This window comes from Delphinus delphis, chromosome 18, assembly GCF_949987515.2.
Source record: "Delphinus delphis chromosome 18, mDelDel1.2, whole genome shotgun sequence".
Classification (NCBI taxonomy): Eukaryota; Metazoa; Chordata; class Mammalia; order Artiodactyla; family Delphinidae; genus Delphinus; species Delphinus delphis.
Window position 1 is genome coordinate 8,628,828 of NC_082700.1, and position 23,585 is coordinate 8,652,412.

General features: G+C 40.2%; 1 protein-coding gene across 2 annotated transcripts in view; it reads left to right on the forward strand.

The window, feature by feature from the left end:
- Positions 1–23,585, forward strand: part of FRY (FRY microtubule binding protein) — a 328,357-nt gene that overhangs the window by 276,517 nt on the left and 28,255 nt on the right. For both annotated transcript variants that reach the window (XM_059995989.1, XM_059995991.1), the window contains exons 47-54: positions 3,056–3,196; positions 5,221–5,400; positions 7,384–7,545; positions 9,818–9,892; positions 12,655–12,825; positions 18,842–19,042; positions 19,594–19,752; positions 22,795–22,961. In XM_059995989.1, the coding sequence (XP_059851972.1) occupies positions 3,056–3,196; positions 5,221–5,400; positions 7,384–7,545; positions 9,818–9,892; positions 12,655–12,825; positions 18,842–19,042; positions 19,594–19,752; positions 22,795–22,961 (1,256 nt within the window). The remainder of the gene's footprint in view (positions 1–3,055; positions 3,197–5,220; positions 5,401–7,383; positions 7,546–9,817; positions 9,893–12,654; positions 12,826–18,841; positions 19,043–19,593; positions 19,753–22,794; positions 22,962–23,585) is intronic.

Here is a 23,585-nt window from a genome sequence, read left to right on the forward strand (position 1 = left end):
TCTTTAGCGACCCCAGACCCCAACTGGTTTACTATACAAGGTCATGAAATCTATGAGGCAAGTGATAGATAGTATTACCTTGTTTTAGCATTTTCAGCGTTTGCTTTTCCTCTCTGGATCTGCGTTCATGCCTCTTGCTGGGGCCTTTTCAAAAGTGATGAAGACAGTCCATTCTAATTTTTCTTGTATTATATCACCAATTCAGAATGCAGATAGGTTAAGAATCAGTCATTTTCAGAAAGGCTCCATGAGACTGAAAGCCTCTACCTAGAAAAAGGTAGCTGCTTCATCCACCAGCATATATAGTTGACCCTGCAGGATTTTGGTTTGCAACACAGATCAGCAATATTGGGCTGTATTCGCACTGTCAACAGCCAAGGATTATTTTGCTCTTTTCACACCCCCATCCCTGGCACTTAAAGAACCTCTCTTAGGTGCCACCCTACTGCTTTTGATAATCACCTTGGTCACATCTGTCCCTGCAAGAGTTATTAATCCAGCACACACGTACCTTAGCACACAAGAAGCACCGGGATAAACAACGCAAACACCCTGCTTCCCAAGGCAGCCAATGCCTGTTGTAAAACAAGGTGAACTGGGAGAGAGCAAGGAGGCAAAATTTGTTTGGTTCACTAGACATAAAAGTTTCAAAAATACAAATGGGCCGTGGTCTGTACATACGATGGAATATTATTCAGGCTTAAAAAGGAATGAAGTACTGACACATGCTACAACATAGATGAACCTTGAAAATATTATGCTAAGTGAAATCAGCCAGACACAAGATGACAAATACATGATTCCACTTATATGAGGAACATACAAGAGGCAAATTTATAGCCCCTGTTTTACAGTTATAGAGTTTCAGTTTGGGATGATGAACAAGTCCTGGAAATAAATAGTGGTCATGGTTGCGCAACAATGTGGGTGTACTTAATGCCGCTAAATTGTACACCTAGAAATAGTTAAAATGGTAAATTTTATATTATATGTATTTTACCACAATAAAAAAATAAATTAAAGTGGATATCCTAATTTGTTCTATGCTGCCCTTATCAACAATTGTCACCAAAAATTTTATTATAAACTTACCTACTCACTACATATGATATAAATTAACTGCTATTTCAGTTAGTCCCATGTTCTTTCAGGTGTTGGCCAGGTACCTACATATAATTTTAGGCAGCTGTGGTCACTGTTTCCATTGAACCTGCTGTGCTCACTTCACGCTAACTTTGTATGTGTGTATGTGTTGACATAGCTCACGTCTTGTCACTTTCAATAACTGGAATTATATCGTTAACCATCTACCTTTTGTTGCTTGTATTCATAATTTTTTTAAAAATAGTCCTTTGATGCAGACTTTTTATCAGATTATACATAGCTCATTTTTCCTGGTGGCATTTCCCAAAAAATCTATCCAGGTAAAGCTCATGGATACATTTGGGAAAATGTATGCATTTGGGAAATTGGTCTTCACAGAGATTTTCCCAATTTACAATACTACAAACAATGTATAAATATTCAGGTTATCCCATATCCCCACTAAATTCTATCATTTCATTTATACATGTTTTCAGTTGAATATTTTTATTGGTACTTTAAAATTAATCTCTTTATGTATTTCCTTTCCAGTGAAGATATTCCTTTTTTCATACAATAGATTTGTGAAATTGTATATTTCCTCATCTGTTAACTGTTCAGTTATTTCTTTGGGCCACTTTTTTTTTAAAATTTATTTATTGTATTTTTGGCTGCGTTGGGTCTTCATTGCTGCATGTGGGCTTCCTCCAGTTGTGATGAGCGGGGGCTACTCTTCCTTGTAGTGCACGGGTTTCTCATTGCAGTGACTTCTCTCGTTGCAGAGCACGGGCTCTAGGCGCGCGGGCTTCAGTAGTTGTGGCACGCGGGCTCTAGAGCGCAGGCTCAGTAGTTATGGCGCACGGGCTTAGTTGCTCCACGGCATGTGAGATCTTCCTGGACCAGGGCTCGAACCCATGTCCCCTGCATTGGCAGGCGGATTCTTAACCATTGCACCACCAGGGAAACCCAGGGCCACTTTTGATGTGGAATTTCAGCATTTATTTGAATCATCTCTATTAATTTTTAATTTTGAATAGTAACCTTTTTCATTATGTCTGTCACATCAGTTTTCTCATTATTTTGCTTTCCTTTTTGAAAATGTCATTGATTTTTTTCCCCCGATTATAAAAGCAGTATGTGTTCAAAAATAATTATATTATCTAGGGAGAAACACTTTCAACATTTTGTTGGGTTTACTTCCAGCATTATTTCTATGTAACACACACCCATTCACATCAATGTTGGCATCATCTATTATATAGAAATTATATATCCTTCCTCTTTCACTTAATATCATCTGATATCCTTTACTATCTTTAAAAATGTCATTCTATTGACTGCATGATATTTCATCATACAATTTACCATAATCTATGTATCCATTTCCCTAGTGTTTGACATTTAAATTGCTTACAGAGCTTTCTTGTTTTGTGTGAGTTTTGTTGTTTTTTTTTTTTTTACCATTATAAATAATGCCTTGGTGAAATCTCTTACTTAAATCTTAGTATTTATCTCTAGGTTTGGAAAAGTTCCTAAAAGTGTAATTAGTATTTCAAAAGATATAAACCCTTTTAGTACTGTTGATCTCAATTGCCAAATTATCCAACTTACATTTCCACTGATGTGTAAGAATACTCTTCTTATATGCTCACCAATACTATCATCAATTTCTAATCTTTGCCAATTCCATAACTGATAAATGTGTCTTTCGTTTTCATTTCTATTTTTCAGTCATTAGTGGTGTTTGATGCTTTCCTTTTGAGGTTTATTTTGTTGCACTCCACTGTATAATATTATATTTATAGACTCAGACCTACCTGCGTTGCCTTTGATAATACCTCCATGTCTTCAGTAGTTAGGATTTTCTTTTCCCTCCTAAGGAAATGTGCAATCATAAAGGTACTAGGAAACCCTGGTGCTTCTGTGTGAAAATCTGGTGTCAAGCTGACTCCCTGTGTGCTTTTCCCCACAGCTGCTGGAGAAGGGCCTCCCCAGCATGCAGCAGCCCCTCCTGCAGGTGATCTACAGTCTGCTCAGCTACATGGACCTTTCTGTCGTTCCGGTAAAGCAGTTCAATGTGGAAGTTCTGAAAACCATTGAAAAATACGTGCAAGTGAGTATTTGAACCAGGATGTTTCCAGAAAGTCATTCCAGAAAGATTGAGGCTTTGCATGGAGCTTTCTTTGTACTTGGCCACAGAGCTATATGGGTGCCAGGCTGCATGTTCATTCATTGATACCCATAACATGCTGAGGGCGGCTGAGACGGTGGCCGACCACACCCTGAGCGGTATCCTGAGGCCGCAGTGCGTTCCTGAGCCTTCGGAGGACACCTCTCTGCCTCTTGGACTTCTAGGCTGGGTATTGAAAGCACACTCCTGGCTGGGAGGGTGGGAGCAGGGTCTCCTTTGAGGGGTCCTGTTTCAGTGGAGAAGGAAGAAGCAACTTGCTTGTGCCTGGTTCTAGGCCAGGCGTTTCAAATGCGAACAGTTAATTCAGAGGTTCAAATTGTCCCTTTAGAGTTGAAGGAATTAAAGTTAAGAAAGTGGCATAAATGTACTTGAAAATACTCCAACAAACAAAACGTAGTGCACTTGGTAGGTTTCAGAGTTCAAGGGCAAATGCTAGGTTTTTCTCTGGTTAAACTCATTGACTAAAGCCATACAATTTTAAACTTTTTTTTTCCATCCTCACTTCACCAGTCACATTACTTGCAGAAAATTACTTAATGCTAAAAATGCTTTTCAAGCTTTTTTTTTTTTCCGAGTGGCATTGCTCCAGTAATAGTTGTACCATGTGGTAGGCATTCATTACCACTTTCTCACTTTACACTCATGAGAGACAGGGGGTCAGTTCACATCTTTCTACTAATCATATGCCCCTAGTTTTTTAAAAAAGTGATTGTTTTATTAGGCTACCTATTCTTAGGCCTGTGGGCCATCCCTGGTACTCAAGATCTTATCTTGAATGGTGGCTAATTTCATATTCAAACCATGACCTCCCGTGTGCAGAATTTAACAGTGAAGGAAATGTGTTTTATTTCATGCACTTTATTCCAAGGCCCAGGCAAATAATAACTTTTATCATGCTAGTTTATCTGTATTCAGTATTTTTGTTGGAGAAGTACCTCAGTCAGCTTGGGGTTGTCAGGGATACAAAGAGGGTGAAACAAATGAGACTTACAGGAAGAGTAGGAGTTTGATAAGGCAATAAGGAGAGGAAGGGCGTTCCAGGATGAGGGAATTGCATGAGGAAAGGCACAGAGGCTAAGAAACCTTGGCTGGTTTGGGCAACTCCAGGGGGAGATTACCCCTGCAGGCCTTCCTCAAAGAGGGTGGACTCCACCTTGTCCACCAGAGGGAGCCCTTGAAGGAGTTTAAGCAGGGAAGTGGCTTGAGCTGAAGATTCTAGAAAGATCACTGTAGCTGGAGTGGGTTTGATGACGGACCCAAGGAGAGGCTGCAACTGGGGAAACCAGTTAAGAGGCCATTGAAATAGTCCAGGCAGAGGCCAGAGAGGATTCAGCTGAGCCAGTGCCAACAGCAACGGAGGGGGCGGGGATCAAGTTCTCAGGAGGGAGGGAAAGAGGGGAGCTAAGAATGGCTCCCAGATTCCTGGGTTAGATCAGGAGGAAGGTGTGGAGAAGAGAAGAGGGCTGAGGGCAGAGGTCAGATGCCCAGGAGCAGATGAGGCAGGAAGAGCCAGAGAAGTAGAAGGAGGACCAGGGACGCTTGGAAACTGGAGGTGGGGAGAATCTTGAGAAACGCTGAGTAGACAGTAGCGTAAACTGCAATGAGGGTTGCTGCAGGGGAGGGGGGCAGTTGTTTGTTTTCTGTTTTGTTTTTCAAACTGAAGAAATACCTCATTAGCAAAAATGGTACCTTGTCATTTTAAACTTTTACTTATTTGAATGTGGACAACACGGGTCTTTTTTATTCTTGTTTCCTAAATGTAGCTCATCTTATGCATAAATTATCTTTTTATGTCATTTGCCTTTTACTTATCGCAGAATTTCCTGCACTGTTTAAAATCAATGAGTTCTGACCGGTCATTAGAAGTTTCGGTAGCTAGCGGCATATTGTGTGTTTTGTTTTTTTTTTTAATTATTTTTACCCATTGACTGTTTTATTTCCTTCAGAGCGTCCACTGGAGAGAAGCTTTGAATATCTTGAAGCTAGTAGTTTCTCGATCTGCCAGCCTAGTTTTACCTTCCTACCAACACAGTGACCTTTCAAAGATAGAAATACATCGAGTATGGACCAGTGCATCTAAGGAATTACCTGGGAAAACCCTGGACTTTCACTTTGATATTTCAGAGGTATGTTAACTGTTTCTGTAAACTTTAGCATGAATACATAGTGGCAAAGGTCAGAACTAGTTGCCTGGAGAAGGGGAGACTTATTTTACAGTTATGTCAAGTGAAACCTCCTAAGACCTAAATTAGGTTCAACGCATTGTCCTATTCACTGGGGCTCTTCAGTGGCAGCTTTTAGAAATAGAAGCTAGCCTCAGTTGTATAAAAATGACTTCCCCCCAGAAGATAACTTTAAAATGGAATGATCTTAGGCATTTTAAACCATGACCTTCACTCATTCTGTATCTGACAGCTGTCACGTCCTATCTTGTATCCACAACCTTGTTTCCTGAACTGCAGCCAAACCAGCGGATGCCTGAGATTTACAGGAATACGGAATCTGCCTTTGTGGTCACTTCCCCAAGCCACACTGCTTTTTAAACCAGTATAACTACCTAAATTCTTGCCTTGAGGGAGATGGGTGTGAGGAGGGAAGAGACTTATAAACTAAGGAGTTAGGAAGAGAAGAAGACAGAAAATAGGTTTACCTGCTGGTCCACGAACAAACTTTTAGGAGGCCTGTGCTTAACTATTTTAGTCCAAGATGTAAAAATACATTTGCTTTCCTGTCTCCTTTACCCCATGGCCCATAAACCCCCCAAAGCAGAAACAACGGCCTGTCCACTTTGTAAGCAGGGTCTGTACAGTGTCTGATGCATGTTAGGTAGTTCATAAATATTCTTCAGCACGGCTGAGTGGATTCATTCACTAAAGGAATCAACTAGATCTGCTTACATGGAACTCACTCTGTTGATTAGGTTGTAGCTAGATTGGGTTTTCTCACACAGCAGTCTCATTGACTGTTCATCATTTCAGTACTCAGGAGGAGATGCTGTTGTGCTTCCATTGTGATATTTAGTGTGTATATGATATGAAGGTATCAACTCAGTATTTTGCAATGTTTAACATTTTTTTTACATTGCTGGGGGTGGGGGAAGCTTACTCTTTGACTTAAATTTACTCTGTCCCAAAGAGGTACAGAAAACCTGTAGCCAATCCGCCGCATGCCCCGGAGACCCAGCTGCTCCAGAAAGATGTGCCTTGAGAGGCAGGTGGAGAATTACCAGCCAGCGTCTGCCATCTCTGAATGTAGGCCTAGGAACAGGTTTCTGCAGAGACCTCCCTGGGGCTAAAGTTTGGGAGGTGCTGCCTACCCAGCCACCACACTCCAGGACTCTCAGGAAGTGAAATTTCTGAAGTGTTGTCAAGAACCTGGCCCTGACCTCATTCATTAAAATAATTGAAAAGATATAAATAATTTAAATAAATTTTTAAATAATTGAGAGTGTATCAAGATTGGTGATTACAGGTTGGGATGAGGGGAAGGAATTTTGGTCTTGTTTTAACTATAAAGAAAGTCTTTCAAGCTTAAATATCTGAAAACTATTTTGCTTTCCTGCATGTCTTCCTTCTTATCTTTACAATCATTTCCAAAGTGTGTTTAAGAACACGCAATTGGGGCTTCCCTGGTGGCGCAGCGGTTGAGAGTCCGCCTGCCGATGCAGGGGGCACAGGTTCGTGCCCCGGTCCGGGAAGATCCCACATGCCGCGGAGCGGCTGGGCCCGTGAGCCATGGCCGCTGAGCCTGCGCGTCCGGAGCCTGTGGTCCGCGACGGGAGAGGCCACAACAGTGAGAGGCCTGCGTACCGCAAAAAAAAATAAAAACATAAATAAAAGAAATATATTTTAAAAATTAAAAAAAAAGAACAAGCAATTGGATTTGTTTTCAGCTGCTAAAGAGGGTGGGACAGTGTTGAAGATGCAAAATGATCTGGACTATGTATTTGAACATACGGAAAATGAGCCTCCTTGTAACACTGAACTTCTCTAATCTGAGTTTTAATCAGATAAGCAGTTCTTGGTTGCTGCTGGGATAGAGCGATCCACATACCCCAGAAGTATGAATGAGATAGAAGAACGTGTGCTTCTCTATTCTTTTTTCTCAAGACGCCCATCATCGGGAGGCGATATGATGAACTGCAGAACTCTGCTGGGCGTGATGGGAAGCCCAGGACCATGGCTGTCACCCGGAGTGCGTCTTCCACCTCATCAGGCTCCAACTCCAATGTCCTTGTTCCTGTAAGCTGGAAGAGGCCCCAGTACTCTCAGGTAAAGGGTCCTCGACTCCCAGGATTGGAAGGGAGCTTGGGGACCTATTGAACCCAACTGTGATATGGGATTCCTGCATCCAGCATCCCAATATTTCCCGTCTGGGCATCGACACTTCAGTGATGATGATCTCGCAGTATTCTGTATCCTGAGGGAACCCATTTTATCTTTGAACAGTTCATTACATTGAGTTGAAGTCTGACACTCTCTTGCTTCTTCTCATTGGTCCTTGTTCTCTTAAGGCTTAGAAAATGCAATTGGATCTGTCTTTCACATGGCAGCCCTTCAAACACTTAAAGAAACTCTCCCCCCTCTGCCACTCACCCGAATCAGTCCTCTTTTCTCCAAGTAATACATCCTTAGTTCTCCTAACCAATCCTGCATAACAGGGCCACACCCCAATGACCATTCTGGCTGCAGTCCTACAAGCCTGCCCTCCAGTCAGTGGGCTCCATGCACACCTGACCCTGCAGAGCATGGTGGGCGGCCAGATTTCTCTGTGGTTCTGTCATCTGTATTCACTTTCTGGGTGACTGCATCATAGCGTTGATGTCACTGGAGTGAAACCCATGCATTATTTGGGGCTCTTTTGGAGACATATGCCAGAAGCCCAGTGGAAAACTACCTTAAGTGGAAAGGGAATGTGTTAACTCCTGTATCATAACTTCAAGCAGAACTGGATTGTAGCACACACCATCCTTAGACCCTCTCTGTCCTTCTCACTGCCCCCACCTTCTCTTCCCAAAGTCTCAGACCTGCTCTCCTCCCTGCTGACCTCATTCTCAGGCAGACTGTTCCAACGTGAGGCCCAGCAACCTCTTGCAGCTCCAGATTTACATGGTCTTTGGCTCTGACGATTTCAGGACAGAGACCTCCCCTCCCCAGCGTCGTAGCAATTCCGGAGAAAGGGCTCTGTGCAAGAGAGGCAGAGTCCCATTTGGCGGGAGAAGAGCCGTCCCAAGATAAAAAGAGGGACTGCATTACCGGAGGAAGGCGAAGTGGGTGCTGCTGGGTGCTGCGCAGAGAGAAACCCTTCGTTTGCACGCCCAGCAGGACTCATCCTCACTCTCAGAGTTTAGGGAAGTGGAGCTTAGAGCACGGCGCCTACTCACTGCCTGCTTGAATAGAGAGCCCGCCCTACTTTCTTGGGAATTTGGAAAAGAGAAGACAAATGTCCAGCCCAATTCCATGCTCCTCTACATTCATTCCTTCCCAGAATTGTAAAGTGCCCACTAAAACTTAGGGAAATAGGTTAGTGAATCTCTTGCCATTCTTCAACATCAAGGTCCTCCTGTCTTTGACCTTGAAATGACACCATATTGAGTGAGTGTCCCGTCTATAATTTGAAAAGAAGGATGCAGGGAACTGAGTTCCATTAAGAAGGAAAATCTATGAGTGATATTGGCCTCCTTGCAGTCTGCATATTAAATCAGATTAAAAGGGAAAAAAATCATGTTCAGGAGAGGAGGACGATTGCTTTAAGAGCAATTCTGAAGCACATTCACGTTTTTTAGGCTCTGGTTACCCATCCTTTTCATTCTCAACTCACCAGTCATTCTGAGACCTAGTTTGTCTATGTCATTGGGAAATGTGAAGGTTTGTAGAAGAATCCCTGTGCCTAAGGAACTGAAAAGTAAGGTTTACGAAGAACAGCAAAAGGAATTCTATCCATTTAATTATAGGAAGAATAAATTGAGAAAGATTTAATATGCCTTGCAAATAATCGAATTTAATTCTGCAGAAAGTAAATTTATCCTCCCATTTGAGGAAAAGAGAATTGTGTTGTCATATAATAGATTTAATTTAGGTGTAAGGAAAGGCTTGCTAATGATTGAAAGTTGTAGCACACAAGAAAGATTATCAAGGGGAGTAATGAATATCTGCTGGAGAACCAAGGGGTTGACTTTCACATCCCCTCCCTCGGGAAAACTTAGATCAGCACTGTCCAGTAGAAACAGAATGTGAGCCTCATTTTCAATTTTCTAATAGTCACCTTTTGGAAAAAAAACAGGTAAAGTTAATTTTAATAACACATTTTAGTTAATCTAATATATCTAAAATATTATTTTTTAACATATAATCAGTATTTTACAATTATTGGTGAGATATTTTACATTCTCTTTTCATACCTACTCTTCATGTATTTTATATCTGCATTCTCACTGGCCACATTTCCGGTGGGTTAGCCCTTTGTGGCTGATGGCTACACTACTGGAGTAGATTTGATCACAGGACCCCATGAGTAAAACCTGCCTGTGTGTTTCTCTTCCAGAAGAGGACGAAAGAGAAGTTGGTACACGTCCTTTCTCTGTGTGGCCAAGAAGTCGGATTAAGCAAAAATCCATCAGTAAGTTCTGTCCTATATCACATTTATTTTGGTGTCATAACCTTTTTACCTTTGGTCAGTTTTTGCCTTTGCTCATGTAGTTTGGAGGTTTCAACTATGAATTACAAGTATGATATCCATCATCTAGATCAAACCCTTAGATTATTTCTCTCCATAGTATGATTTTTAATCTCAGTTCAGAAACAATGAAAGATGTTATTGGCTATTTGCCCCAGTTGGTAAATAAAAACTCAGTTATTTTAATTTTTTTAATAACTTGGATATTTTTAATAAATATGCCCAGACTTTCTTAAAATATGTATATGTGACTGTCTTCTGCACCACCATATATGATACACGTTCCTTTTCGGTGTAATTTTACTCTCTGTACACACATCTGTTACCGTGATGTCACTATTTCACTCATGTCCAATAAAGGCAAAAATAGTGATATATTATCATGTTTTTTGTCCTATAAACTTCCACTGAGGAACTTCCCTGGCGGTCCAGTGGTTAAGACTCCATGCTTCCACTTCAGGGGGCATGAGTTCGAGCCCCGGTCAGGGAAGTAAGATCCCGTGTGAAGCGCGGCCAAAAAAAAAAAAACAAACACAAACCAACAAACAAAAAACTTCTACTGACGTTACAGTTGCACAAAAATGCCATTGGGCTTTGAAATAAATGAATAATTGAAGTCTTAGAAGTTAGCTTCTGAAGCTTTTATAAAATTTAGAAAATTCAAATTGTGTGTGTGAGAATATTGTAGCAAAAACAATAAAAATCTCAGGGTTTGGTTTTACCAGGTATTTTTATTTCATCTATCTCACAGCATCTTTATTAGTAACCAGAAAAGAAAATAGCAAACTAAGTAACTTCCCAAGTAAGAAGTAGCAAACAGTGTCTCTGGGGAACTACTTTTAAAATTCCAAAATGTATATACTAATGTAATTCATGAGCAGGTGAAATATGAGACTCATAGGTTCGAGCTCAAGTGCAAGTTGCTACTTGTAATCGTCTGGGAATGTGCCCCAGCCAGAAGGGTGGCCTCCGCTGAAGTCACCTTCTGAGTTATTGATCAGTGGGTTTGCTGCTGCTCCTGTGACATCATTGAGGGCAGAGGGACGAGGAGATAGTGTGGGGTAGATGGAGCCCCCCAGCCTGAAAGGGAGAGGAATGGGAGCCCTTTACCTCTGCAGTGGCATAGCCAGAGAGGTCCATTTCTTACCACCCCTGCGGTTACACTGTCTCCTTCAGATCCAAACCGCCTGTTTCTGTGCCAGGCTTTTCTAGCTAGAAATGTTTACTATGTTACAAATAAGAAAAGTGGCACTAACAAGGAAAGGGAGGCCTCGGCTGAGGGAATCAGAATTCTAGTCTCTCATCTCTCACTGACTAGTTGGCTGGTCCTCAGTGCTATTTATCTCATAGACCCATTTGCAATCCCTGTACAGACTGTGTGTCTTGTACCATTTTATGAAAACCTAGTGCAAATCCTATGACTGCTCTTAAACACTGGAGAAAAAAAAGAATGTTTAAAATCCATTCCCGGGCTTCCCTGGTGGCGCAGTGGTTGAGAATCCACCCGCCAATGCAGAGGACACGGGTTCAAGCCCTGGTCCGGGAAGATCCCACATGCCGCAGAGCAACTAAGCCCGTGCGCCACAACTACTGAAGCCCGCATGCCTAGAGCCCGAGCTCCGCAACAAGAGAAGCCACCGCAATGAGAAGCCCGTGCACCGCAACGAAGAGTAGCCCCCCGCTCGCCGCAACTAGAGAAAAAGCCCACGCTCGGCAACAAAGACCTAACACAGCCAAAAAGAAAGAGAGAAATTTTTAAAAAATAATTTAAAAAAATAAAATCCATTTCCGCCCCTTTTTTTTCCTTTTGAGAGATATTTGTGATATTTAAATTCTTATAAATGACTTGCTTACTTTCAAGGAAGACCAAGACGTTATAACGGTTAAATAAAGAATATTGTTCATTTTATTTAAAATCAGTCTATGTTCAGGAGAGGCTGGAGAGCAAAACATTTAGATTTATTTGAAGTCTGTTATTTCTACAGAGTTATATTAAAATGGCCCAAGTGAAATGGACCTAAACATAGAAGTTAATTTAAAAATATTAACATACTAAAATTTTAATAGAAAAAAAAGTTTTGTTTGAATCAACAGGACAGGACTTTTAAGTATGAATTATGAGCACGGCTGCTCAGCTTCTCCTCTGTAATTCAAATGAACAAGTACTGTATTTCCTGACTTATGTTTCTTTTTCCCTGCCGGTTCCTGGTTTATCTCTAAGAGGGTTAAATACTTTGCTCTCACAGTTCGTTCTACAATAACATATCTTGGCATCAGTAGTCCTTAAAATCTTTCATGATAATATGTATGTGATGTGTATGTGTGTGTGAATCTGTACAGTTTCTAACCTCGGTAAGTGCAGAAACATTGGAAAATTTCTTGGCTGCTGTAGACTGTGAACATACACTCAGTTGTCACACACACACACGCACACACACGCACACACGCATGTAGGATACACTTTTCATTAAGAAGCAGCGATTTGACTCTTGAACAGTTTCCTAGTGTGTGAACTTGCATCTTCGCAATGAGTTTAATCTGAAGGCGCCTGTCCAACATAAATAATAAAAGAGCATTCTAAAAATACCCACTTAAGGAATTAGGTGTGTACTGGAAATACAGTGCTCTGAGGAGCCAGTTACACTTTTTGTAGCACAAACAAAGAAGGGAGAGCGGTTTCTCAGCAGAGGACTCTTGGTTCGTAGGTGATTTTCTCGTCGTGTGGGGACTTGGATCTGCTGGAGCATCAGACGAGCCTAGTGTCCTCCGAGGACGGCACCCGGGACCAGGAGAACATGGACGACACCAACAGTGAGCAGCAGTTCCGGGTCTTTAGAGACTTCGATTTCCTAGACGTGGAGCTGGAGGATGGAGAGGTACGGCCAGGCTCGGTGAAAACCATCCGCTCAGCCTTTTCCTTGACTAACAGAACAGTTTCTTTCTATCTGCTAAATAATGAGTTCTTTCATTAGAAAGCTGTAAACTTTATTTTTAATCAATTTATTCAAAGTACAGCAGCTTAACTTTGGCAAAAGTCACCACAAGCTTCCTGTCTAAGCCCACAGCCAAAGCCACCAAGTTCTTTCTAAATGGCAAAGATCTGACTTTGAATGACCATACAGAGACTCTGTGTGTGTGTAGTCCAAAGGTGAACTTTAAAAAAAAAAATCACAGAAGCATTCAAGGTCTGAGCCTGTTCTCTGGTACCTGGGTAAAACAGGCTAAGCATTTTATTATTTTCAATGTGCAATTGCTCTCATGGGTTGACGTCAAAGCTTGCCTGCTGCAACCTGCGATCAGAGCCCAGGGGCCCCGGCATCTTTGTGCTGTTTGATGAAATCCTCAGAACTTGAAACTAGATTTAACATACAAGAGCTCTTGGCTCTGCTTTCAGTTGGTTCTTGACACCTGGAGTAGCTGAATTCAAGTATCAACAGGCAGATGCAGATCTGTTTATCTGAATGATAATCATGGTAATAAGACCCTTTCCGTTATGAGTCATGTTTTTGAAAACCTGGGGTTGCAAGGAGGAGCATCATTTCAGTAGCTCAGGGGCATGTTCCAGCTGAGAGGCAGGCTTTTTCCTCCTGGGATGGACACTATGTTCCCTGAAGTGGGGTTGGCATCTGTAATAAAGCCTGGTACCCAGCCTGGCATGTGGTGGGATCCACATACTTCAGCTCACATTTAACCAAGCACACTCTATTTCCCAGACAAAGAAAGGGCTTTCTGCTAGCCGTACAGTTAAAATGGAGGCTCAAATTCAAAGTTTATCATATCCTATGGCAGGTAGGCACCTCCTAATTTAACGATAAACTTGTGGGAAATGATGCTTCAAGTAACTGCTTACCTTCCCTGAAAGGATATTATTGCTGACCAATCCACTTATGTCAAGGCAAGGCCACGGAGCTGGACAAGCTCTCTTGAGCTCTATTTTTGTCCTTACTGGCCACTGACTGCCCTGGCTGTCTGTGCCAGCAAGGAAGAATCATGTTCTCAGAATGAAGAACGTTTTCTTTACCAATTCTTTCCCTGGAAGCAAGTTTAGCAGATCCAGTCCTTTAAGAGTATAAAGGCACCAACTGCAAGGCATCTTTAAAATGCGTACGCTTTCATCTTGAATTGTTCTCAAGCCAGTAAAAAGCATTGCAGAGTTTTCTGACTGTTAACCATAATTAGTGATAAAGAAATCAATTGCTAAATGCTGTGAGGATTGTTTAAAAAGTCTAATGCAAAATACAGCTGTTTTGAATACTTTCGAAATGATCCAGAGGTATATGGAATGTCAAAAGTTTAGCTTCCTGGTCTGAGCAACTGACCTAATCTTTGCTCTTAGGCTAGAATTCAAGCTTGGGCACCCTCTTCAGGGGTTAAACTATGGAGAGAAAAATTGATGAAACAAGAGAGGCATCATTTTTCACTGTCAGCCAAAGAAAAATGTGTTACGTGAAGGGACCTAGGAGGAATGGTGTCAGAGAAATCAGAAACAATTTCAGAACAACTAACAAATTTAATTTCTATCAAAATAAAGTAAGGAAAACCATAGATGCCCATCACTTGAAAATAAATATTATACTAGTATTTTTCAAGGACAATAAATAATGATTACTAGGCCTTCCTTCTAGTGTTCTCGCTATTGTCCTGGCCAACAAGAACTGAAAAATCATAGTGATTATTTTATCTTGTATGATTAAGATTTTATAAGAAGTTAAAGAATGTGAAAGTATATATTTTATCCAAATAAAATTAACCGTTTGAGAATATTTTGCTACTTCTCAATAAGGTTATAATAAGGGATCCTTGCGAGCTTACAGAGTGGTAGAGTGAAAATGCAAGGGCTTTGGAGTCAGGCAGGTCCAACTCTGACTTTCAGCTCTGCCACTGACCCAGCTCAAGCCTGGATGCAGTTTCTCTTGGCATCCCCATCTATCGAATGGGAGTGATAATACCTGCCTATAGAGTTGACGTAAGGATCAAGTAAGATGACCTATGTAAAGCTTTTAGCATAATTTCAGGTAGTAGGCATTCTAAATATCTGTTCCTTTGTACTGTCTTTGGTGAATAATTTCAGTATTTCCTCATCTGCGAAAGGTAAGCATATTTGGCTTCTAGATCAACACACATTTACTAAAAAAAAAAAAAGACAAGGTTTTTGTCATGTCTATTCCTTTTCATTAAATAGTCTCAGAATTTATTGACTAATATCTTTAAGGGTTTGCCTTTGAACTTCTCAGAATCTTTAAAGGGTGCTGTGTCTTTGCTATTAATTGCACCTCAGCAGTGAAACAGATCATGATCACAAACACTTCTGGTTTTGTGTGCAGGATCACCTTTTTTCCCCAGCTGATGACCCTCATTAGTCTTTCCATGACGCTTCACGATTTTCTCACAAATAAAAATTCAGGCATTCCAAAAAAAAAGTGTTGAGGAGACCAAAGTTGTCACTGAAGTGGAAAGCTATTTCAGAAATTTTATTTATGATTTGTTACCAATTACATCATCCACCGCTAAGAGGTTTGGAATTTCCGGTGTTTCATACTAATTTTTCTTTATGGAGTTAGTGTATCTTTGTCTTTTTCTTTAAGTTGCATCTACTGACATATATACTGTTAGCACTGTTAGTTGCTGTTGTGTTAAAACTAAGACAAATGCACTTGAGTATCTAATATAATCATTTTAAATAGACCTCTTATTTGTTTTTCTGTCCATTCAATCTGCTACACAGGAACTTCAGGTAAGACGATGCTATTTTCAATTCAGATGCACTAGTAGATGTTTTGCATCATTGCAGATTTATAACTGCATAACTGCTTTTTCCCCCCTTCGAGAGTATGTATGCCTATTTGCACATTTACACTGAGATGTGTGTGATAGAAGTATTTTTCTTGGTTGCTGTAGAAGGGAAATATTTTCTGAAGTATAAATATGAGATAGTTTTAAAATCTTTATATGTTTAGTTCTGGAAGTTGCATGATTATATCTCTTGAGAGAGAGTGAGTTTTTAAATATGATCCATGGAAATCCTATAATTTCTCATTAGGCAGTTGCACAGCTGGATTGGTTTTGCTGTTAAATTCTTTTATTAAAAGTGAAATCAAGAAGCTGCATCTAACAATATACCACATATACTGCCAGTCAATTCCTTTTATTTTCCAGGAATTAGGAGCTATCTTTGGATGGTGACTATATTAAATTTCATCCAAATGAGGACCCTTTTCAAGAAAAAGGGGCCCGGTAATAATTACACTCAGACAACAGGCATAAGCTGGCATTATCCTGGGCAAACTGACCTATAATCACCCTGTATCTATGTCATATAGACTTACTCTAAGTAGGTACATTTGGGAGAACATATTTTGACCATCCAAGTTCCTTCAACAATAATTCTTATTTTTTGGAACTCCAGGATCAAAGAATACGATTTCCAACATTTCTGGAACAGTCAGTCGTGAATACTTTCTCATCTCAGTGTAAATCCTGAGTGGTTATTTAAGTTTGATAACTGACATATGCAAATTGTCCATCAGGAATAGTTAGCCATCTTCTAAATTTTCTCACACATAGAAAATCTCACTTAATCAGTGAAACACTCTTTTGGCTTTTGACCTTGTAGGTAGCATAAAATGCAAATGTGACATTTGGGTGTGGGGAAGTTGGAAGGTGGCTCTCCCAATAGGGGTATTCCTGTGCTATGAGAAGGCCCAGTTGACTTTTAATCACCACCGACTTTAACGTAGACTAGGCTACTGTTCCATCTCAACCCCTCAGCTACCACCGAGGAAACAGTTTCAACATCTTTGCCTCTAATGGAGGTATTGCATCCTCTTGCAAGACACCCAGATATTGTTCCTGCAAGAACAACTTCCCTGACTCCCAGTTCCCATGCCTGATTGATTCAGATCTTCACCTGAGCTGCAATCAAATTAACAGCAATGGCAGTCTATACCCAGTGTAGCATTCTCTGGCCCTAGGTGTCTGTATTTCTCTGCAAGCTCAGTGCAGCCCAGGTTCAGTGTGGGAGACATCCAGAACTGCTGCCTGAGTTCATCTAACCCATCCATTGATTTGGTAGAAGAGAATCTGTTTTGGGAATTAGGTTTTACAGTTGTACGTTTTTCCCAGTAACTTTTACATTCTTTTTTCTCCGTATTGTAATCTCATTTTCCTTTACCCTCTTTATTTCTTCACACATTGAGTTTTCTTTTTCTTCCTAGAACTCTTGCCTCTTCCACATTTTTTTCATTTTTTCACTGAAACAGCTATTTTAAAACACCAGCACAACAGTCAGCCTTTTCTACCAGGAAAAAAAATCATTTGGTGGTAATTTATCACAGCACTTACAGATAAAAGGTACAAATACAGCTATAAACTATGGAAAGCATATTCTGAGTCTTATAATCAAAGAGTCCTAAGAACAATCATAAATATCATAAATGGGATGAATAATGCTAATTTCCATATCATATCCAGAATGTGTTCAGGATTCTTACCTGTTGCCTTCCACCATGAATAGCCAAAACAGACTTTGGAAAAGCTAAGCATCTATTATATGAGAGATCTGTGAGAATGGTAAGATTCATTTCATTAGCAGCCAGAAAAAATAGACCCTTAAAATCAGAGGAAAATTAATAAAGTTAATGCTCATTAATTTTAATAGTAATTTACATCTCTCACTGAAATTATATTATTATGCTATTTACTGAGCTCTCATCAGAAAGTTATTTATGGGAGTTCCCTGGCGGCATAGTGGTTAGGATTCGGTGCTTTCACTGCAGAGGCCCAGGTTCAATCCCTGGTTGGGGAACCATCCCACATGCCATGCGGTATGGCCAGAATACAAAAAAATAAAATAAAATAAATAAAACATCACATTTTAAAAAAAGTTATTTATGTCAGTGAACCATCAGTGTTTCAAATGACTGATATAAATAAGATCCTGTGCTAGATTTTATTCAGATTACCTATTTGTTTAGGTTAAAATTTGCTCACCAATGAGCTAGTAATATTTCTCTAGCTTTATTCCTATCTTAACAGAGAGAAAAATAAAACCCAGATTGGTTTTCAGAAAAAAAAATTTATGTGCATCACATAAGCGTATTTAATATCTGATGGTTTGTAGAGAAAATCTGAGCTATATCTGAAATCTTTAACACTTTACATTGCCACTTAGCCCAGTTCTCAGTGCAAATGTACAATCCAGCAATAATCCTTGGTACCGAGTCAGTCCATTCAGGTCTAGGGAAGGAACTGTTTTCTATATTGGGACAATTATTTAAAGATGAGCCTAAAACAAAACTGAAGCCTTGCTGCTCTGGCCTCTGCGTAGTGCATGATTGTCCGACTGTGCCCAGCTGCTCTCTGATACCCCTTAACGCTGCATTTTATCTGTGAAAACTGCTGGGGCAGAAACAGCCTGGAATGTTTACCTAATGCTCTTCTACTTAATACCCAGGGGGTGTGGAACGTGCCACAGGCGGAGCTCCTACTTTTTCTCCTTCTGAAAAGAGTACTAAACAGGGGCGGGGTTTGGGGAGGGAACATCTCTTTTGAAGTTGTTTTAATATTAACAGTCTCGTTCTGACAGATTTTGTTAACACGGATCATTTAGAGAGTATCCCAAAATCAACTTGTTAAAACACAAGACGTTACCCACTGTGCCAGAGTAGAGTGTATATCATGTCTACCTATGATTTAATCCTCATTTTGGTGAAAACAGTGTGCTTCTTACTACTTTTCACATCATGTGAGCAAAATGTTTGGTGCCCAAGGCCATGAGGGCTTGAGAGTTCATAATGAAAAATTTTATTACTAAGCTGTGGCTAATCGACTGTGTAAAGGCGTGAGTGCAGGAGGATTCGGGCCTTAAAAAAGCAGCTGATGGTGTGATTTCAGGGCGAGAGTATGGACAATTTCAACTGGGGAGTCCGCAGGCGTTCTCTGGATAGTCTGGACAAGTGTGATATGCAGCTTCTGGAGGAGCGCCAGCTTTCAGGAAGTTCTCCCAGCCTAAATAAAATGAACCACGAGGATTCCGATGAGTCCTCCGAAGAGGAGGATCTCACCACCAGCCAGATCCTGGAGCACGCTGACCTAGTAAGTAGGAACTCTCCACCTACTCTTCCCAAGACGTTGGGAGACTTCTTTTTGTGATTCAAGCAGTAGTGCAGTTTCCAGTTGCAGCTAAAGAAACTTGCTACAGCTGCTAAACTCAACTCTGAAACATAAGGTGGTGTCTGATTCTAACCGGTCTCTTCTCTGTAGGTTGCAAATGGAAACAAACACTGGGGTTTTTATAAGCCCTGAATGCCATCAAATCCGTTCAGGCCTAGATTTTCCCCAAAAAACTTTTATTATGCTGAAATCTTTTTTTTTTTTTAATTCCTCAGACATCTGAAGTTTGAGGAAATATGACACAGACATTTTGATGGGGTTATCTGGAAATAGAAGTGTTTGTATTGCTCAGTGCTGGGCCTTGCCAGCCAGTGTGCTTAAGTTCTAATGACAGTGAAGTATGTAAAACAGTTATTACCTGTCCACCAAAAACTAGCTTGTACATTGGTTTGTACTCTTATGTAAAGAATAATTAGAGCTTTTAAAGAATGGGAACGCCACACTCTGTTTTATTTCCTATGCTTTCTCAACAGATCATGAATCTCTCCCCTTCTGAAGAGACTCATCCCATGGAACTTACGACCACCTGCGATATGACCCCCGCTGACCCTCATGCCTTTAACACCAGAATGGCTAGCTTTGACGCTTCTCTGCCTGATATGAATAATCTTCAGATTTCTGAGGGTTCAAAGGTGAAGGGATTTTGGCAATCGTTGATTGTCGTTTTCTTTAAAAAAAAAATGTACTTCCAATTTTCTGAGCATTCTTAGCAGGTTATAAGTGGAGGGACTATCTTTATCTTCTTTCTTTCTTTTTTGAAGTAGTTGAGTTTGTGCCCCTAAACCTAGGTTTTGAAGTTGCTTTATTCTCACAGATCTGAGTGGCCATCTTGCTGTTGGTTGAAGGAGATTTGATTTGAGGTCCTTTTAAAATGAAACATTTTGCATTTTCCATAGAGCACAAACACTGGTCGTGTTTTGCCATTTGATTAATGGCAAAACAAATTGGTATATGTCGGAGATTGCTGAGACTGGGAAACTGCTGTTCTTTGTCATGACTTTTATAAAACAATCTGCTAAGTGAGGTGTGGGTGTATGCCTGTATCGGGGAGAAATTTTTTCCTATGTGGGAACCAATTTTACAATCTGTACATTGATTCTGTTCTCGCCTTTGGCTGACTATCAGAATTTTCAATATCAATCACAGTATTATGCACAAAACTGTCCTAGCCAGGCTCTCTGAGGAGAAAAGTAAGTAAATGGATACAATTTCCTGATTTAAAAGGTCAGCTTTAAAAAAAAAAAATCTAAAAATGTGTATTTCATTTAAGGTTTATTTTATCAATATTTCCATAAATGACCTTGTCCATAAAACTATCAACTCCCACACTGTGTTCACATATGTGCCCACATAAATGCCCATTAGTACAGAATTTTATTTTCTTACATTAGAAATACCAAAATAACCTATTGCTGTTAGGATAAAGTTTTCTTTATCTTTAGTTTGGTTATGGTGGTATAAGTTTAAGGAGAAAATGAAATAGAAAAAAATTTACAAAAGTATATTCTTTCTGATGCTTCTACTAGAAAAATATAATACTGGCTATTCTGTATTCTTTTACAGTGTGCTAAAAAGTATGTCTGTGATCTAGCAAAATCTAATCTACTTTAAACCAAGGGCAACCAATGAAACTGCAATCACCTAAAAATATTGAAGCTTAAAAACTAATTATTTCTAAGACTTCCCCATTGCAAAAGGACTATGCTTAGGATTCTTAGAATTAGCAGAGTCCTTTTTTAGCCAAAAAAGGGGCCAGAAAGAAAACTGTCTGAGATTAAACTTCATGGAAAGGACATCACAAAATAAATGTGAAGTTATTAGCATTTATTATTTCTCAGTCTTGCAATAGTCATTGTCTCAACTTTTCTATTTTGAATGCTAAGTTATATAATTCCTTATACAAAGCATTGCCTAAGGAGTAATATTTTCATGGACTCACACAGAAATCTATCAAGGATTCTGTCAAGGAAAGGCTGAGTCTAATTTCTGAAAAGCTATATCTGTTTTTCACATCAGCTGGGCTTCTGCAATGTTTGATGTATCTGTGATGTCAGAAAGAGAAAATAGAAAATATTTTTATAAGAACTCAGCCCACCCCTAATAGATTAAGTCTATATACACTAATAACCCAGGCCAGTCAGCAGTCTCGTTGGAACCACTCTAGTTTTAAAAAGCAGGAAGATGTAAATCAACTATACTCCAATAAAAATTAATTTAAAAATAAATAAATAATAAAATAAAATATAGTGCTCTGCCCACTCATCAGACACAAGAAAGCAGTGAATCTTCTGGCCAAAATTAAGCTGGTTAACTGCATGGCTATCAACCTAGACAGTTACTGTTTACATTCATAATTTGGGGTAAAGGATAAATGAGTTTTTAACAACAACAAAAATTATATGAAGTGGACCATTAATGAAATTCTAACTGGACAGAAACTAAATATTTTTTAATGGCAATAGTAAATGTTTTAAAGATAAAAAAATAAAAATAAAATAAATAAAAAGCAAGCAGCAGCAGATATGGATACGCCTCTGAAACACAGTATTTATGAGCAATTCCTTCAAAGACATGAGATAACCTATTTCTCTAACATATCTGTAAACATTTCTAATTTCCCTATTTAATCCTAGACCCGAAATACTAAATGGGCAGCCAGATGTCAGCCCACGATAACTCTCTAATTCATATATACATCTATTTCGCCTTGATTTTGTTTTTGTTTTAAGAAAATGACTCACTGAACCACGTATGTGTGATTTCTTCCTCTCCTCTTCTGCTCTGTGATCCAGTTGCCTTCCTTCCTCTCCCAAAGAACAATCAGTTCTCCAGATGATTCCCCCTGGCCCAGGTTCAAGCCCAGCCTCTTTTTCCATTTGACTTGCTACGTCTTTTTCCTGCCCCTCGGTGATCCCAGCTCTGCCTGCCCTAGAGCCCTTTCATCTCGCAGATCATTCTACATTTTATAGGAACGTGAGAGCAGCCTCTCATATCTATTATCTTCAAGGGATATTCCCAAGAGTAAAGCATATGTGTATATGGATCTCGGAGGATTTTCAGCATGGAAAGGCCTGTCAACGTGGCAGGCTTGGTGAATAACTCTGGATCACTTGTGAGCACCGCAGACACTTCTGGAGCCTTTATTATGCCAGGCACTGACAATTCTAAATTCTAGTTTCCATAGGTAATATTGGACATATTATATAATATATTGGAGAGTTAACTCCAGATAACTTGCTTTAGAAGACTGGGGTTGTACAATGAAAAGAGTTCTGAATCAGAGATGGTGTCTCTAGTCCCAGCTCTGGCTCTGATTATATACCTGATATTAGGCACGTCCTTTTCCCACGTGGAGCAGCTGTTTCCTCGTCTATAAAATATGGAGATTGGACCAGGGGGTCTCTACGGTCTCTTCCAAGTTTAGCATTTTATACTTCATAAGCGTGGGTCAAATATGGTAATCTACTGAGAGCCTCTTTGCGAACTCTCCCGGAAAAGACTGAAAAGAAGATAAAGAACAGTACTTCAGAGAATTCTTGAGCTCAGTTATAGAAATTGACTCTACCGTAGCTAGAAGACAAATGCCCCCAATTTCTATTACTCTCAGGATTGCAGATTTTCCTATGGATAGTCTTACATATTGGGGGGATCCTTTTCTCTTTTTATGTTCCCAGGTCAGCGCTGCCCAGGAGGCGGAGGACACCACCGTGCACGAGGATGATCTTTCCAGCTCCATCAACGAGCTCCCGGCAACGTTCGAATGCAGCGATAGCTTCAGCCTGGATATGACCGAGGCAGAAGAAAAAGGCAGTCGAGCGCTGGACCAGTTTACTCTTGCCAGGTGAAGAGTGTACAGGGCACATCGTGCTGGCTTCACTCTCACTCCAGCTAAATGTCAGGCTTGTGCTGCTGGGACTTCCTAACAAAGGAGTCCAAGCGGACATATAACTTGGAGGGCTCTTGGCGGGTGGGAATCCTCCAACCCCAGAGCAGGGCCTATGCAGAACCCATAAAGCCCTGGAGTAACGTAAAAAGCCAGAGGGGAGCCTGGGGACATGGTCCAGGCCTTGTAAGCTTTGAAAATAGGCAAGCTTGGCAAGGCTTGGAAATAGGGAGTTCTTTTCATTTTGAGTTAAAAGACCAGAACAAGAGGCCCCTTCTGAGCCAAATACCTACTCTTTTTTTAAGTGGGTGGCTTTCAGCCTCGTGGCTGACATTTCTGAGACAAGTGAGATCTAGTCAGAATACAAATAGGAAAAAATATAGAGAGGATAGATTTTTAAAAACCCCACTAATGTGGCATCTAGAATAAATCACAAATAATAATGCTACAGATTTACTTTAGGAGAAGAAAGAATCCTAAAATCACTCCTCTGAACGGTGAAAATAAGAATGAAGTAAAAGCTTCTGATGTGGCTGGACAGAGGCCTTCTGTTATGGTGACCCATATCCGTCCATCAGAGAA